The following is a 19,067-nucleotide window of genomic DNA, read 5'->3' on the forward strand; positions in this document are numbered from 1 at the left end:
TCTCTCTGTGTGTTTGTCGGAAGCTGAGTGAAGCTATGTGACAGTTTTCACCGCTGTGTTTAACTCTGCTGAGGCGTGACTGGAGAGCTACTGAAGACGGAGCTGAGTGGCGCAGCTAGGAGGAAGCGCGCCGGGCATAAAGAGCTAATTGTGGATCGTAAATCAATTAGCGGGGGTCACGCCAAACCAATAAATCAATTCAACAACGACCTCACTGCATTGCAAGCCACTAACTAATACCTAGCCTAAATGTTATAAAATGCATATTTTCCGTTCCCCATCTCCTCTCCCTTCCCCCATATATATATATATATATGTGTGTGTGTGTGTGTGTGTGTGTGTGTGTGTGTGTGTAGATCAACAGCCTTATCTCTTTCTTCTACTCTTTCTCAAACGTTTGTTGGGGTACGCTCCAAAGAATTAGAGAGCTGGAGCTCTTCTTGGAAGCAACAGAGCACACCGTCTCCACCAAGGAGGAGACAGGGGACTCCCCTGAGAAGGAGGCTAGTTCACCAACACAGGAGCCAGATATATGGAGAAACGTGACTCAAAGAAGTAGGAGGCCCAGGGTTCGCTCTGATTGTTTAGAAATACACAATCGCTTTGAGGTCCTATCCCCTAGCATGGAAGACGAAGAGCAGACTCCATTTGAGGATCTCTCCCTCATTACAGTCGATCAGGTATATGAAGACGAGCAGCAAAGTCAGTCCTCAGGGAATGTGCAGGCGACCTTGGAACGGACAGCTCACGGAAGAACCCCGACCAAACCTAAGAGGAGGCGTGTAGTGGTGATAGGGGATTCCCTACTGAGGGGAACAGAAGCAGTGATCTGTGGGCCTGACAAGATGTCTCGGGAAGTGTGCTGTCTCCCCGGGGCTAAGTTCCAAGGTGTAACTGAACGACTGCAAGGAATCATAAAACCCACTGACAAATACCCCTTCCTCTTGGTTCATGTGGGAACCAATGACACTGCAAGCAATAGCCTCCAGAAGATCAAAAGAGACTACGAGGCTCTGGGCAGGAAATTGAAGCAATTAAATGCACAAATTGTCATCTCATCTGTCCTCCCAGTTGAACGACGTGGCCCAGGGAGAGAGGGGAAAATAGTGGAAGTGAACAGCTGGCTTCGCAAATGGTGTAAACAGGAACGGTTTGGATTCTTAGATCACGGACTGCAGTTTCTTGAAGATGGACTTCTGGCAAGCGATGGGCTAAACCTCACAACTGTTGGGAGGAATGTTTTTGCCAAAAATCTCAGAAACCTCATCAGGAGGGCTTTAAACTGACTAATGTGGGGGAGGGAGACAGTGCTCCTGAAGGTAGGAGTCTATCAATCGATGAAGGTGATCATCCAAATGTCATAGACCAAATAGAGCAAACAGACCTAGTGGTGGGAGGAAAAAATCCTTAAATAGGAGACACGGGGGAATGCTTAATGGACTTCAATGTCTGTACACTAATGCGCAAAGCATGGGAAATAAACAAGATGAGCTTGAGCTCTTGGTACAGCAAACTAAATATGACATAATAGGCATCACTGAAACCTGGTGGGATAAGTCCCACAATTGGAATGTAATAATGGAGGGATACAATCTATTTCAGAGAAACAGACCAGACAAGAAAGGAGGAGGAGTGGCGTTATATGTCAGGGATGTGTATACCTGTGAAGAGATCCAAGATTTAGAACCTCAAAGCCAAAGTGAGAGCATTTGGGTCAAAATTAAGGGAGAGAAGAATAACAGTGACCTCATTGTGGAAGTTTACTATAGATCCCCAAGCCAAACGGAGGACATAGATGATACCTTCCTGGAACAGATGGCCAAGCATGCAAAAGGAAGGAAGATAGTAGTAATGGGGGACTTCAATTACCCGGATATTTGTTGGATGTCAAACTCAGCCAAGAGCATAAGGTCAAACAGATTCCTCACTGGCCGTGCAGACAACTTCATTGTCCAGAAAGTGGGAGAAGCAACAAGAGGAACAGCCATTTTAGATCTGGTCCTAACCAATGCTGATGACCTGGTTAGTGGGGTAGAAGTGGAAGGATCATTAGGCACGAGTGATCATGCTCTTCTGAAGTTTACTATACAGCGGGAAGGAGCAGCCAAGCATACTAGGACTCAATTTCTTGACTTTAAGAAAGCCGACTTCATAAAACTTAGGGAAGTGCTGGGTGAGATCCCATGGACAGTAATACTAAAAGGAAAGGGAGTTCATGATGGCTGGGAGTTTGTTAAGAGGGAGATAGTAAAAGGACAACTTCAGGCAATACCAATGAGACAGAAACATGGAAGGTGCCTAAAGAAGCCAGGGTGGCTATCTAAAGAACTTTTAACTGAGTTAAGATTAAAAAAGGATGTGTACAAAAAATGGAAAAGGGGGGAAACCACCAAAGAGGAATTCAAACAAATAGCCAGCACGTGTAGACACAAAGTCAGAAAAGCTAAAGCACAGAATGAACTCAGGCTTGCTAGAGAGGTTAAAAGCAACAAAAAAGGCTTTTATGGGTATGTTCGTAGCAAAAGGAAGAACAAAGAAACAGTGGGGTCACTGAGCGGAGAAGATGGTGAAATGCAAACAGGGGACAGAGAAAGGGCTGAACTCCTCAATGCCTTCTTTGCCTCAGTCTTCTCCGATAAAGAAAACAATGCCCGACCTGAAGAATTTGGAGCAAATGATTCAGCAGAGGAAACACAGCCCAGAATAACTAAGGAGATAGTACAAGAATACTTGGCTAGTTTAGATGTATTCAAGTCTCCAGGGCCAGATGAACTGCATCCAAGAGTATTAAAAGAACTGGCAGATGTGATCTCAGAACCACTGGCAGTCATCTTTGAGAATTCCTGGAGAACAGGCGAAGTCCCGGCAGACTGGAGGAGGGCAAATGTTGTCCCTATTTTCAAAAAGGGGAAAAGAGAGGACCCAAATAATTACCGCCCAGTCAGTCTGTCATCAATACCAGGGAAGATTCTGGAGCAGATCATTAAGCAAACAGTCTGTGAGCACCTAGAAAGGAATGCTGTGATCACCAATAGTCAGCATGGATTTCTGAAAAATAAGTCATGTCAGACTAACCTGATCTCGTTTTTTGACAGAATTACAAGCCTGGTAGATGAAGGGAACGCAGTGGATGTAGCCTACCTTGATTTCAGCAAGGCATTTGACAAGGTGCCCCATGATATTCTTGTAAAGAAGCTGGTAAAATGCGGTCTTGACTATGCTACCACTCAGTGGATTTGTAACTGGCTGACTGACCGAACCCAAAGGGTGCTCATCAATGGTTCCTCTTCATCCTGGAGAAGAGTGACTAGTGGGGTGCCACAGAGTTCTGTCTTGGGCCCAGTCTTATTCAACATCTTTATCAACGACTTGGATGATGGACTCAAGGGCATCCTGATCAAATTTGCAGATGACACCAAACTGGGAGGGGTGGCTAACACCCCAGAGGACAGGATCACACTTCAAAACAACCTTGACAGATTAGAGAACTGGGCAAAAACAAACAAGATGAATTTTAACAGGGAGAAATGTAAAGTATTGCACTTGGGCAAAAAAAATGAGAGGCACAAATACAAGATGGGTGACACCTGGCTTGAGCGCAGTACATGTGAAAAGGATCTAGGAGTCTTGGTTGACCACAAACTTGACATGAGCCAACAGTGTGACGTGGCAGCTAAAAAAGCCAATGCAATTCTGGGCTGCATCAATAGGAGTATAGCATCTAGATCAAGGGAAGTAATAGTGCCACTGTATTCTGCTCTGGTCAGACCTCACCTGGAGTACTGTGTCCAGTTCTGGGCACCACAGTTCAAGAAGGACACTGACAAACTGGAACGTGTCCAGAGGAGGGCAACCAAAATGGTCAAAGGCCTGGAAACAATGCCATATGAGGAACAGCTAAGGGAGCTGGGCATGTTTAGCCTGGAGAAGAGGAAGTTAAGGGGTGATATGATAGCCATGTTCAAATATATAAAAGGATGTCACATAGAGGAGGGAGAAAGGTTGTTTTCTGCTGCTCCAGAGAAGCGGACATGGAGCAATGGATCCAAACTACAAGAAAGAAGATTCCACCTAAACATTAGGAAGAACTTCCTAACAGTAAGAGCTGTTCGACAGTGGAATTTGCTGCCAAGGAGTGTGGTGGAGTCTCCTTCTTTGGAGGTCTTTAAGCAGAGGCTTGACAACCATATGTCAGGAGTGCTCTGGTGGTGTTTTCTGCTTGGCAGGGGGTTGGACTCGATGGCCCTTGTGGTCTCTTCCAACTCTATGATTCTATGATTCCCATAAGTTCTCTCTGGGCATTCCAGTCCCATATAAAAGTAATGCATGAGGTGCTTCCATTGGTGTCCACATCTCACCTTTAGGCACTGGGCAAAATTTTTTCCTTTTTAACCAAGCCTTTGGTTGATCTTATTGACATCCAACACCCTTTTCGAATGTGGTACTTGTGTGTGTGTGGGGGGGGGTTATTGTGTTATTGGGTTATCCGGGTTACAGGCAGTCAGAGTCCTGTCTTGGTACGTCGGGACCGGGGTAGAGGTCGGGAAGCAGGCATCAGCAGTCCAAGGTCAGCAGTCCAGGGGTCAGGAAGCCAGGAGTCAGGAAGCCAAGGCTCCAAGATTGAGGATACCAGGAGTCAGGAAGCTGAAGCACAGCTAGGTAGGAAGTGTGTTGCTGTGGCAAAGAGCCAGAGGGAACTGCTGGTCTTATATACCCCTCCTGGCCCTTGCCACCAGGTGCTACGAGTCTTCTGTCAAGCCTCACCTGTGCAGCCGTGCCTTGCCCTTCCAGGCCAAACTCAAGAAGGCCCCAGTCCTGTGAGACCCTACCAGTCACAGGGCCTGGCACCTGCACAACCTCCTGACACCTGGGCCGACTGTAAGTAAGAAGGTGGGAAGATGAAGGCTGTGAGTGCAGACTGAGGTTGGTGAGGCCGTGCCCTGCTTTCCCAAATAGACCAGCGTCCATTGCTCACTGGGATGCTTGGGCCATTTGTCTTCACCTTAGGGGGTTCCCCTCCACCTCAGATGCTCTGTACTTCTGAAAACCTCAGGATGCCCCCAAATCTGCTGGTTGTGTATGTGTGTTGCTACAATGATAGGCAGTAACTTTAGCAATAAAAGTTGGATAGTCCCCCTGGTGCACATGGAAAGTGTTCCAAAAATGTTGTTCCTGCAGGTAGCTCAGGGGGACACATTTTATCTCACCCCTCCCAGTTCCAAGATGACTCAGGAGTGCTTGCAGCTCCTGAAGGGAGGGGGAGGGGAAGGGGGGAGGTCCACCTGGTGGGTTAACCACCAACCAGAAGAGAGTGGGAGCTTCACTTTATAAGCCAGCCTTCCCCCCAAGTCTGTTGGCTAACAAGCTGGGTACATCTGCCATGTTGATAGCAATCTCCTGGGGCTGTGCTGATGTGGATAGTTTTTAAACACCTATATCAAAATCTGAAGGTTTCCTAATCCAACAGTAACATGAGGGGGAAGATTTTGTGTGCTAAACAAATATGTGTGTGTGTGAATGGGTTCTATCTGTGTGGTCTCTTAAAATTAGACACAAACACACTATACTGTCCCAGCTTTATATGTGATTGGGTCCAACCCCCATTCAAAGGGGAAAGCCTACCATCATCAGTGTCTTCTCATGAAGAATGCTTCCTGCTCATAGGTAGCAGGCCAGCAGTAGGAACTGGTGCCCATTGGGACTGGTAGAGCAGAAAACAGGGAAACCAACAATTGATGGATTTGGAGCCAATCACATCTGCTGGGTGGTTGTAAGTAAGAAGCCAGTCAGGGGGAAGGAGGCTGAAGTTGGCTCCATTTGCCCTAATGAATCAGTGGTCAGTGCATACTAGAAGGGGTCTACCTTAGATGTCTCCCTAATGAGCTGGCTTTCTACAAGCAGGGATGTTGAGTGTGTGTGTGTGTGTGTGTGTGTGTGTGTGTGTGTGCATATATGCATGCATGCATGAGTGCAAATCATATTGACAGGCAATCTAAGTCTGAAGTAAATTTATCTTGAGTAAATTCTGCTGAGTGTTTAGCTTTACTCCTTCTCTCGGTGTGTAATTATTAACAAACTTCCAAATATTATATTGTCCCCCAAATTACATAAATATATTACTTTTCTGTGTGGTGCTGAAAAGTGGGGGGTTAATTTTAAAAAAAATAGATAATAGGTTAAACAAGCAGAACATAAATAAATATACTGAGAGATGTTATTCTCAAGAGAATAATACAAGGCTGATAATGCTGCTTAGCTTATTTATTTATTGATTAATCAAATTAAGATCTTGCAAGATATTCACTAGCTGGCAGAGCAGAGTATAAGCAGAAGGAAGAATATATTTCTTTCTGGTGATGGTATGAGTGAGGCATAAAGAGCAAGGGACATTTCCCTCCATAGCTGTTCCTTAGTCTTTAGCATTTTCCAAGGTGCCTCAGTCTCAGTACTCTTCCACTTGCGCCGATGAAGGAAAAACAAAACCAGGAACTCAGTGAGATAATCCAAAAGATGCATGCTTCATCATTACTCCATAAACAGAAATAATACAATGATGAGTAGAGATGGATCAATATGTCAGTTTGGGTTTCTGTCATTTTCTTATTTCTGCAGTCTTAAATCTAGTGCCTCATATTACTTAATCAGTCTGTCATTTTCATTAAAAAATGCCAACATTTTTGTGCACACTCCCCCCCAACTTTGATAGTATTGTTTTTCTAATATAAAAATTTTTGCACAGTTTTTTAAAGCTGCAAAACTGCATCACAAAAGTTAAAGACGTGGAATTTGAAGGATAGCTTTGTTTCAGTTTGTGTATTGGTTTGTGAAGTGTGAATTAGGTAATTTTGCATTAAAATGTGAACTAATCTAAAATCCTGCCCCCACCTGGCACCATGATAGGTGAATGAGGCAAGTTAATTATTGCTGTATATCTTTGCTGCAGCACCACTTTGTAAAATATTCTCCTTTTTAAAATGTCATTTTATGTCAGATTTTTTTTGTTTAAGTTGAGTTGAGACTTAGCAATTCCAAAATCCACATTAGGGATTTATTTATTTTTCTTATGGGCCAATATTTCTACCGTTAATATATACTATTAAAAGCAGGGATTTGTACTATAAAGTACAAATTGAAAAGGTGAGCACAGCTACTTTGTAGGCAGCCCAGAATTAGTAAAATATTTGAAAGAAATGCTACAATGAATCCTTCTCCCATTTTCACAGATATTAACTGTAGACATATTGGCCCATAAGAAAAATAAATAAATCCCTGGTGGGGCAATAATACAGTTATTGCAAAGGTAATAATGACCTAATACAGGTGTGGCCCTGATGTGGATTTTGGAATTGCTAAGTCTCAACTCAACTTAAACAAAAAAAAAACCTGACATAAAATGACATTTTTAAAAGGAGAATATTTTACAAAGTGGTGCTGCAGCAAAGATATACAGCAGTAATTAACTTGCCTTATTCACCTACCACGGTGCCAGGTGCGGGTGGGATTTCAGGTTAGTTCACATTTTAATGCAAAATTTGTACTTTATAAGTGAAATGTATACTCACATATGGGACGCGGGTGGCGCTGAGGGTTAAACCACAGAGCCTAGGACTTGCCGATCAGAAGGTCGGTGATTCGAATCCCCGCGACGGGGTGAGCTCCCGTTGCTCGGTCCCTGCTCCTGCCAATCTAGCAGTTTAAAAGCACGTCAAAGTGCAAGTAGATAAATAGGTACCGCTCCAGCGGGAAGGTAAATAGCTTTTCCATGTGCTGCTCTGGTTCGCCAGAAGCAGCTTAGTCATGCTGGCCACATGACCCGGAAGCTGTACGCCGGCTCCCTCAGCCAGTAAAGCGAGATGAGCGTCGCAACCCCAGAGTCGGTCACGACTGGACCTAATGGTCAGGGGTCCCTTTACCTTTACCTTTATACTCACATATATGCATTGCAGAAAATACACTTCTTGTCATAGGTGATGCCATCAGAGCCACAATGGGGATTAAGCTCCTTAGTGCATGCTCCTTTGGGATACCCACGACAATATTCCTGCAGAAAAAGTAAATGACACTGTTGAATTATTCGCTCCTTGACATTTCGACTGCAACGGGAATTCCATAGTGACCAATGTGACATTTGTAAGCTTCTTTGCATCATATTATTTTGTTTGGCACTGGAGAATTGGCACTCTGACCCGTTAGTTCAGATATGTTTCCTCTCCATTTTCCCATCATTGTATATGCTGTGTAATTCCCTTGTATTTCAGGTAAGGCTGCTTCTGCATCCTTAGAGCAACTGTACTTTTTTTGTTGAAAGAAAACATAACAGCTTCCAGAATCAATCAGCATAAATATCAAATCCTTTTTCTCACACATTCTCAAACAAACCACTATTGTCAGACACCTTCTTTCCAGCTGCCACTCACTTCCGTAGTTCCAACATTTCCTTATCCTTTCTCCTGCTCTTTCACATGAGAAAACTAGCTTTGGTCACTATGGTGGGTTCAGTGTATTTTTTATATCAGGCCTCTGGCAGGTGCTTCTACTCACTGAAGTCCTATTGATGAAATGGTAGGTAGACCCAGAGAACAATGAGTGAAACCACATGCCTCTTTGCCTTTTCAGGATAGCCACATGTGAAAGAGCAAGGGTTAGTTTTGCTGCAGTGGTGTAGCTTTGCAGAGGAGAAGGGGCAAATGTGTTTGGCGGAAGACAGGAAGACCAGCAGTAGGCAGAGGAAGAGCAAATGACAGCTAAAGCCAGCTAAGTCTGGTCCACTGATCCTTCCTGCTGAGTTCTAAAAGGGCGACACTGAGCCTAAGGAGGAGAAAGTTGACAGGCTATGGACCCTCTGTGGACTGGTTTTGCTACCTGAGGCGAAGTGGGAAGGTGTCACACTGCCCTGCCGCCGCAGTGCCATCCTCACCAAAGCCTCCCGTACTGTGGTCCCAAAACTGCTGTGGACATCTCACAATGCGCTCCATGAGATCTCATGAGATATCTGTGACATATTGCCATCATTTCACCACTAGCAGCACCACTGCTTAGGCTTCCTGCACCCAAGGCAGCTACCTCAGCTCGCCTCATGGGTGGGCCGGCCCTGAGCGTAAGGCAGCTTCCTGTGTTACTATGCATTTTGAGCGCTTGAAAAATGTCTTTCCCTCACAAAAGCAGCACTTACTTGCGCTTGCTAGGAAGCTCCCTTATCCAGTCAGACTGCTGGTCCATCTAGCTCAGTACTGTGCTCTTTGTGTGGCAATGCCTCTTGTGTGTTTAAATCTAGAGTCTTTTCCTACCTGGAGATGTCATGAATTGAAATGGGGACCTCTGGCATTCAAAACAAGTCCTCTGCTATGAGGGAGCTATGGCCCATCATTGAGACTGAGTTGTATCCAACAAAGTGGTCCCATTAGCTCAAGTACTTGTTTGCGGGATTTCCTCTCCTTTCCCATTCCCTCCAAATCCAAAAATCTTTTTTCTGTGTTTCAACCCACCTTCCAGTGATGATTTTGGAGGGGCACAGAGGAAGAGGAAGGTGAGAGAAAGTTCCATAGATCACATGGAAATCCTTGTGTGAATACAACCCTTGGATACACATTCATAGCTGGATTCCTTCAACAACTGAGCAATGAGTTCTTACCAAAAGCCTGGTTCTTTTAACCATCGATTACAATTTTCTTCTTTCTCCTTATAAAAACCTCTAGTCAGCTGTAATACTTTGCTGAACTTTGGGCAGGAGAGGAGACATCAGCAGCCCTGGCAACCAAGATTGTAATAGGATTAGACAATATGTTCTTGTCACTGTTGTGCTCATTGCACTTGGGCAAAAAAAATGAGAGGCACAAATACAAGATGGGTGACACCTGGCTTGAGAGCAGTACATGTGAAAAGGATCTAGGAGTCTTGGTTGACCACAAACTTGACATGAGCCAACAGTGTGACGCGGCAGCTAAAAAAGCCAATGCAATTCTGGGCTGCATCAATAGGAGTATAGCATCTAGATCAAGGGAAGTAATAGTGCCACTGTATTCTGCTCTGGTCAGACCTCACCTGGAGTACTGTGTCCAGTTCTGGGCACCACAGTTCAAGAAGGACATTGACAAACTGGAACGTGTCCAGAGGAGGGCAACCAAAATGGTCAAAGGCCTGGAAACGATGCCTTATGAGGAACGGCTAAGGGAGCTGGGCATGTTTAGCCTGGAGAAGAGGAGGTTAAGGGGTGATATGATAGCCATGTTCAAATATATAAAAGGATGTCACATAGAGGAGGGAGAAAGGTTGTTTTCTGCTGCTCCAGAGAAGCGGACACGGAGCAATGGATCCAAACTACAAGAAAGAAGATTCCACCTAAACATTAGGAAGAACTTCCTGACAGTAAGAGCTGTTCGACAGTGGAATTTGCTGCCAAGGAGTGTGGTGGAGTCTCCTTCTTTGGAGGTCTTTAAGCAGAGGCTTGACAACCATATGTCAGGAGTGCTCTGATGGTGTTTCCTGCTTGGCAGGGGGTTGGACTCGATGGCCCTTGTGGTCTCTTCCAACTCTATGATTCTATGATTCTATGATTCTATGAAAGAGAAAAGTTTACCTCAGAAACCATTTTTCTAACAGTGAATTCTCCCTGCTCCCAGAAGATTTCATTTCATTGGGAAAAGACTTATGAATGGCTTCAGAACAAATGCCCCTCTCCAGTTGTTTTTCTCTTAAAAGATAAAGTAAATAAAGGAACTGTACATCTTATCTTGGTGGCAGGAAAAGCAAATATGAACAGTAAATTAGGTGAGAAGACCATTCTACCTTCTGCCTTCATCTTGTCCTGATCCTTTGGGTGTGGAAAGAATCCCCCCAGACTGTCAACTCCTTATGTTATGAAACTGTCCTTAGAGTGCCAAGTCTTTCACAATGAAGAAATCTAAAGTAAACTCCTGTGCATATATATAGAGGTGCTTGCACGTGTCCATCTGATATCCTGCTGGTAAAGTTGCTCTACAAGACAATCTTCTCATCTGAACATTGGTGCATTCAGTGCTCAGTGAAGAATGGGTGCATTTGTAGTTGTTGCTCTGGCACTTTGGTGCTTCACAGGTGAGTCACGCAGAAAGAGTGAGAGAGAGACTGAGAGAGACAGAGAGAGAGTATTACTGCTGACATTCTGAAAAAGTCTTCTATATTGCTCAGATGACTGGCCTGATATGGAAGAAAATATTTAGTTTAAGAGGGAATTTTGGCAGGTGCAGCCTGCCATGAAAGGCTAGAAGAAAGCTAAGCTGTCCCACTGAAATTCCCTTACTTACAAATCCATAAAAAGTACTGGGACCCTGTCCTGTGATCCCCTAGGTATGGCCATAAGTAAGGATGGAAGAGAGGTTTGGTTTGGTTTGCATTTTGAAGTGCGCCTACTTAATTCACACTTCTTAATAGAAGCAACATGGACAAATCTACCCATCCCCAGAACAGGAAAAATATTATAGACCTGATTAGAGGCACACATTTATAATCATATGAAATGGCTGGCGCTCAGTATACCAACTGCTGATCATTCTCCCATCTGTTTATGACCTTTTGAAGCCATTGTGCAGCTCTTAATCTCTTTAGAGATTTCCTTCTGAATTTTTGAGAGCTCAGATATGGCATCCATGTGTTTTTGGTCTCCTTTCAGGAGTCTTCGGGGATGAAGACATTCAGGCAAACACGGTGAGTAATGCCGTATTATCCTTACAGCTTCTGCAGTTGGTTGTGTAATACAGATAAAACTGTAATTGCAAGTTGGCAGATGGAGAAGAATTTGAATTGTGTTCCTCAAGTGTAAGTGGGAAATGATGGTGTTCTCACTGCTCCTTGTCAACAACAAAGCAGACACATAAACACACACACAGCAGTTCTCCAGTGCAATTATAGTGAAGGAGAGCTGTGGAAGAGCACAGTTATTAGCAGCGATATGACCACTCATTTCAGTGGGATGTGAGACCTTCTCTTTGAATAATGCTTCATTTTTGTGATTGCTGGGGTTGGGGAAGGGCAGGAGGAAGCCAGTGTGGTGTAGTGGTTAAGAGCAGTTGTCTCGTAATCTGGGGAACAGGGTTCGCGTCTCCGCTCCTCCACATGTAGCTGCTGGGTGACCTTGGGCCAGTCACACTTCTTTGAAGTCTCTCAGCCCCACTCACCTCACAGAGTGTTTGTTGTGGGGGAGGAAGGGAAAGGAGAATGTTAGCCGCTTTGAGACTCCTGAAGGGGAGTGAAAGGCGGGATATCAAATCCAAACTCCTCCTCCTCTTCTTCTTCTTCTTCTTCTTCTTCTTCTTCTTCTTCTTCTGCACTAGCAAGACCAATCCATTGCTCTCCCCCATTCACACTGCTTTTGGAACAGGGAAGACATTTTATTTACACACAGGACTCGGCTATACAGCTGCCAACAAAATGTTTTAAGTGTGTTGTAAAGTGCATTATGCAAATGTGATACTAGATGGTGATGATGAGTTATGGCAAATTCAATATATTTTTCAAAACATTTTTTTAAAAAGCATTTTCACTGCGTTTTTTTAAACATGTGTCTAGATTCCACCACAGAATTGTCTGGCTATTTATATATTCCAAGTTTCAGTTTTTATATTGTGCCTTTTGTACAATGATGCCCTAGGCAAGTCCACACTTGAGAAATTTATTCAACAATTTTTCCTTGGTTCAGTCTTCTGCATGCTTCTTCCTTGTGAATAATGGGGAATGTAAAAAGGAAAGGTAGATTCATAAGGTACCCTCTTTTCTCCTGTGTATTGGTTATAAACTTTAAAGGATGAAAGCATTGAAAAGTTATATAAAGGAAAAACTTTGTGTAGACATATAATGTTTGTTGTTGTTTTCTTTTTATAGTTGGATTGCAGCCAACACCTCCAGGCAACTGGTAACGGACCAATAAGCTGCACAAGGATTTATTTTCCAGTCTGTGGTACAGATGGCAACACTTATGCCAATGAATGTGAACTGTGTCGCCATAACCAGTAAGTAGCACAGATGCAGAAGATTCTTTGCTGGGCAACAGACCATGGCTACAATTAGTTATAATGATGTCTCATCCAATTTGTTTTATCTGTCCCTTTCCCATCCCACCCCACTTCCAAGATGGGGACATGTCTTACATGGGACCATTCCCATTTACCACTATTCCCCTGTGGTTAGCCAGAGACTGAGAGATTATTTCTGGGCCAAGGTAACCAGCTAGGCTTCAGTCCTCAGTGATCTCTGTGTAAATCCAGTGTGCTTACAACATGACATTAAACTTACTCTCTACTCTCTGCAATTCAGTTCATATTTTAATGTACTTCCAGCTAATTTGTACATCCCCCAGAAATATGTGATCCAAAACACAGATATTGTTCAAAACATATGTACAAAAATCTGTATATTAAAAATAATGTACATAAAATATGAATATTGCTAAAAATAACATATACAAATGCACTTTGGGCAACATGGCATACAAAAATGTATTAGGATAAAATGCACGCAAAAAGGAATTCCATAAGATTTTTTATTTAGTTAGTTTTTTAAAAACTCAAACAGATGTGGAAATGGGGTGAATTAAGCATAAGACTGGAAAGATGAGGAACTGAAGAAGAAAGCACTGGATTTATCCATCCATATGCCACATATATTTTACTTCATCGCTTTGACTGTCAGCAGGGTACATAGCAGAACTAGCTCAATGGGGCATTTGCCTGTGATTTGCAAGGTCTATTAGTGCCAACCAATGTTTATTATTAGTATTATTAGCCCAGAATACAGGAAATTGATTGCTAACGTTCCCTAAATTCTTCTCTTATTCAGGGAAAAAACCAAACTTGTTGGTAAGAAGCATGTTGGAGAATGTCCAAAGGTAGGTATAAAGAGTTTTGTGGTGAGAAATTGAACCTGCAGAACCAAACGGGCAAAATTGTCGTGTGATTTGGAGGGGATTGAAATGTCTTAAGCTTATGAATCACTTTTCATCTCAAAATAATCTATAGATAACTGCAAAATATAATACATATCAAAACGAAATAATTAAAAGCAACTCCTGGTACAGTGGTACCTCTTTTTCGAATGTTATCCATTCCTGAAGACAGTTCGAGTTTCAAAATGTTCAAAAACCAAGGGCGGTCTCCAAATTTAATAGAGAAAATTGAGAAAAATACATGGTACCTCAGTGCAAGCTGTTCGACTTCTGAGGCACGTTCAGAAACGGAAGCATTTACTTCCAGGTTTTCAGCATTCGAAAACCAAAACGTTCGTCACTGGAGACATTCAAAAACTGAGGTGCCACTGTACAAGGTAATCAGACTATAAAGACAACCCCTCCATTCCTTAACCACCAAAGACAGAAACAGACACACACACACACACACCCGTCTGCAAAGAAAAACAACACTCCAAACACGTTGAGGAAAGGAAATGGACTTGTGCAACATGAGCCTCCTTTGTTGCCACCCAGAGCCATAGCTACGGTGTTTGTGTGGGGAGCCAATTTTTTTTGCCCTGGGTGAAGCCCCCAGAGGAGCAGCACTGAGGCTCCCAGCCTGTGGGTGTGCAAAATGTGCATGGTTTTTTTTTGGGGGGGGGGGTTGGGGTTTGTTTTGGCCAAACCGGGTCTTTGACCTGGGAGAAATAAAGCCTAGTTTTACCCCTGTTGCCACCCTCTTCCTGATAGCTGCCAGAGGGGCACATAGAGAAGAGTCTTGATGCTGACCTCAGGGCATGGGCAGGCTAATATGGGGAAAGGTGTTCCATAACGTGTACCATATTAGGGCCTGAGCTATATAAGTCTTCATAGGTTAAAACCAGCACCTTGAAATGGGCCTGAGAATAAAGGGCTATTAGCTTCTGGGAATAATCAATCCTCATTTACAATTTGCTGCCCCAGAGAACTAGGGCAGAACTAGACTGAATGTGCTCAAGTTATAGTTAGATAGGTTTTAGTGGGAAATTGGAAGAAACTACTTGATGGTAATGTCAGCGCAACAATGAATGAATTACTGAGAAGGCTGGAAGGCTGGAGGCCTTCAAGAAGAAGCCAGACAGGTTGAGGATGCTCTAGCCCTGGATTTCCCCTGCCCCCAAAAACCCCTGCCCCTATGATTCTAGGGACAACCACAAGCCGCCTTTATACAGAGAAGAAAATACAGCTAAATAGCTTCTTTTTCCATGTTTAGAATTTAAAAAAACAAAACAAAACTGGAAAAATGAATGTCAGAGGTAATTATATGGAAGATTGCTGGGTACAATAAAATGCTACATGTTTATTTTATAGATGGATTGCAGTGAATTCAGGCAAGCGAAAGGACTCATGCTCTGCTCCAAAATGGCTAAACCAGTCTGCGGAACAGATGACAACACTTATGTCAGTAAATGTGATCTTTGTCGTCAAAACCTGTAAGTAATGTGGATACTGAACATTTCCCCCCAGGCAACGGACAATGACTATCATTCTTTATAATGATATCTCATTATATTTATTGTATTTGGTCCTTTGCCACCCTACCTTCTTTCCAAGCTTCCATAGTGGCTTACATGAGACCAACCTCACTGTCCAATGATTGGTTATCTAGAGAATGATAAATGATGATTGGCGCAATGCAATCCAATAACCACCAACGCTAACCAGGGATGTGAAACCAGGCCTACATGCTGTGGAAAAGTGAAACTGGCTCCTTAGCAGAATCATAGGAGTCCCAATAACTTTGTGTAGCAGGAGGACAAAGGATCTGCAACAGATGAAGGAGCTCAAGGATACAAATTGTAGAGCCAGCTCAGTCAAGCTTTGTCTGTAGCAGTTCTGAAGAGCTAAACATAGTTTGTTTTAATAATGTGAACTACAGGAAAGAATTTGTCAACTTTTCTCTCTTTCTTACCCAGGGAATCCAACAAGAATGTGGCTGTGAAGTATGGAGGTCAATGTATTCAGATTCAGGTAAGCAGCATGACTGTGTTATTCTAGATATTGGGAGTGGCAGGTATCAATCCCTCTCTTAACAGAATTGGAAGCAAAAACACCTTCATTTTTGCAGTTGTGGAATTTTTTATAATGTATCAAGAGTGAAAGAAGGCATAAACTTAGTATGTTTAGACAGAATTGGGCAAAGTTTATTGAATACTGAAATAACAAAGCGCATGCTTCATTTGAACCAAAATATTTATTTGAGTTAATATAACGCATATGAAATTATGACTGTTGTGTTTCCTATTTCTTCATTTTTTTGGTTTTTGTTTCTTTGTTGCAAATATGTATGACTTTACAAAACTGAATACAAATTGCACTTTAAAAAAGAAGTTATGTTGAACTGGTGAGCAAATGTAAAAGTTTGATGGGTACATCACTACTTCTTTTGTAAAGTGGAACTTAGTTTTATTTAACAGGTGACAGATTAAGAATCCCTTTCTTTTTGCAGGACTATTGTAAGAACTTTAGCCCAAATGCTCTCATGTGCCCGTTGAATTATATGCCTCACTGCGGTTCCGATGGAAAGAACTATAGCAACCAGTGTGATTTCTGCATTCATGCCCAGTACGTATAGAAATAATAATTATTTTTTAATAGAAAAATAACTAAAGTGATGATAACATGATAGAAGAGAAAGATATACAGTGCCGCTCAGGTTGTGAATGTGATCCATGTGGGATGCACGTTCGCAACCCGCAGCATTCGCAACCCGCGTCTGCGCACGCGTGAGTTGTGATTTGGAGCTTCTGTGCATGCGCGACCGCCGAAACCCCGAAGTAACCCGTTCTGGTACTTCTGAGTTTCAGCAGTCTGTAACCCAAAAAAAGGCAACCTGAAGTGGCTGTAACCCAGGGTATGACTGTATTCAAAACCTCTAAGCTGTTCCGTATCTACTTATGATGACACTGGGAAAGTTTTGGTAGGATGAGAAGTAAGCCATCCTACATATATCCTTACTGTGTTTTTGCATTTTGTTGGAAGCTTCCCAGAGGGGCTGGGGTAACCAACTCAGATGTCCAAGGTAACAACAACGGTAACAACAATGCCAAGAATTCTCCAGAGCTGGGATATAGTCACATATCCAGATTCCTTGATTCACTTTTGTCAGTTGAAAGGGTTACAAATATGGTCTCATAATCATGCTTCCATCCAGACTATACTTTGAAGTTTTTTCCTGTCAAGCAACTATGACATCACCCATACCACTTTAAACTGTGGTTTCTCCTAAGGAATCCTGGGAAGTGTAGTCTGCTGTTTGCAGCTGAGAGTTGTTAGGAAACTCTATTCCCCTTACAGAACTACAATTCCCAGAGTTCCATGGAATAAGGAATTCACTGGGAATTGTAGCTCTCTGAAGGGAATAGGGGTTTTCTCAGGACCTTTAACAAAGTACACTTCTGCATAGTGCAGATGTTGCTGAAGTAAGGTATTCTGAAACAACGCTGCTCATATCGACAGTTCCAGTTGCAATGTCTGTTGTGTTTATTTAAATGGGATGATTTTACTAGTCAGAATTCTGATTGATTTTCTGTGGTGAATGTGGCTTACATTAGGAACCAAAATGTTCCTTTTTTGCATAGTGGGAAGCAGTTCTAGGGGATAAGATGGAATGCAAGTCATTGCATTTCTCAAACTAAGAGCTGTTCTTAAAAAAAAAACCCAAAACCTTATATAACTTTGTTTTATGATTCTAGTTATCCACAATAATAATTTCAATATATGTTACCCTTTTCTTTCCAGGAAGAGCAAAGGGGCTCTGTCGCTCCAAAATTTTGGAATGTGCTGAGAACTTGACAGATTTCCAAGAGACCTCTTTGCCTTATACTCTAATAGCAAATGTTGCAAAATAAGGTCTGATTTGCCATTAAAGATTTCTAACCTGCAACGATGTATTGTTCTGATCTCTCCTATAATGTCTCGTTTTGCGCCATGGAATGTATTGCTTTTTTGGTTGTTCTCTCTTTCAATACCAGGCTCATGTATATTTGAGGGTCTGTGTAGGGTTTAGGGCTTTAACCTCAGGAAGAAAAGCATTTTTGTCCAGTGTAATATTCTATTCTTTCCGAGAAAGTGTCACTCACAGTAGCATACATGTCAGGAGATTTGAGCAAGTTGGGGAAAGCAGAGAGGGAGAGAAAGAGATAACACACGGCCATGGATGTTGAGAACAATAATTCAGGAGTTACTGCCAGGCAAATGTGAACAACAAATGTGGACAACAGACATAGAACAAATACTTTTTGGGAGACTGTTTCTTCAGAGAAACAAGACGATGATGTATTTGGGATAGTAGGATGAGGCCTAGCATGAGGTAGCCATAGCACTGGGGTGGGCAATTTGGCCTGGAAAACTTGAGACCAACGTAACAGGAAGTTCTATATTCCCAATTCCATACAGCTCTTAGAGAGACCTCAGAAAGTCTCTCTCTGTCCAGGAAATTGAGGCTGTGTACACATTACTATTTAGTATGGCTCCAGTATGTTTCATGACTGGTGCGTGAAGCTGAGTATGCATGACATTAGTCCAATCCATATGTATCCTGTAATATCTTGAGACATAAGGCTCTTTCTCTTGAAATAGGCTTCCACCTGATTTGAAAAGTAACCTGTGGTTAAGCTGAAGTGTGTGCATTTCAGACCAGTGGCGTCGCAACAGGGTGGGGGTGAGGGCGGTACACCCCGGTTCCGTGCCTGCAGAGGTGACAAGAAGTCACCCCGCGGAGGCTCATGGCGGCGTGAGCAGCTGTCTTCTCTGCGGTGGCTCCCCGTCCATGGAATGCTCTCTCCAGGGAAGTTCGCCTGACCCCTTCATTTAGACACCTTTAGGCGCCAGGCAAAAATGTTCCTTTTTAAACAGGCCTTTGTTTGAGCTTATTGACATCCAACACCCTTTCAGACTGTGGTTTTTTTGGGGGGGGGGGGTTAATTGGGTTATTGCTTTTGGTTTGATTTTATATGTTGTGGTCTTGTTGTGAACCACCCTGAGACCTCTGGGTATAGGGCGCTGTATAAGTTGAATAAATAATAATAATAACAACCCTGGGCTGACTGTAAGTAAGAAGGTGGGAAGATGAGGGCTGTGAGTGCAGACTGAGGTTGGTGAGGCCGTG

The 19,067-nt window shown here is 43.0% G+C and overlaps 2 protein-coding genes across 2 annotated transcripts in view; one reads left to right on the forward strand and one right to left on the reverse strand.

Moving 5' to 3' along the window:
• LOC308467654 (ovomucoid-like) overlaps positions 1-19,067 on the reverse strand; it is a 72,270-nt gene that overhangs the window by 42,786 nt on the left and 10,417 nt on the right. The gene's annotated exons all lie outside the window — the stretch shown is intronic.
• Positions 10,946-17,843, forward strand: LOC308467450 (double-headed protease inhibitor, submandibular gland-like). Its single transcript, XM_080989203.1, has 8 exons — positions 10,946-11,073; positions 11,648-11,682; positions 12,856-12,983; positions 13,810-13,858; positions 15,269-15,390; positions 15,874-15,928; positions 16,407-16,522; positions 17,699-17,843. The coding sequence occupies exons 1-8, from the start codon at positions 11,028-11,030 to the stop codon at positions 17,742-17,744; spliced, it is 597 nt and encodes a 198-aa protein (XP_080845329.1). The 5' UTR covers positions 10,946-11,027; the 3' UTR covers positions 17,745-17,843.

The sequence above is a fragment of the Podarcis pityusensis genome (genome assembly GCF_964106645.2).
Source record: "Podarcis pityusensis genome assembly, chromosome: 2".
Taxonomy (NCBI): domain Eukaryota; kingdom Metazoa; phylum Chordata; class Lepidosauria; order Squamata; family Lacertidae; genus Podarcis; species Podarcis pityusensis.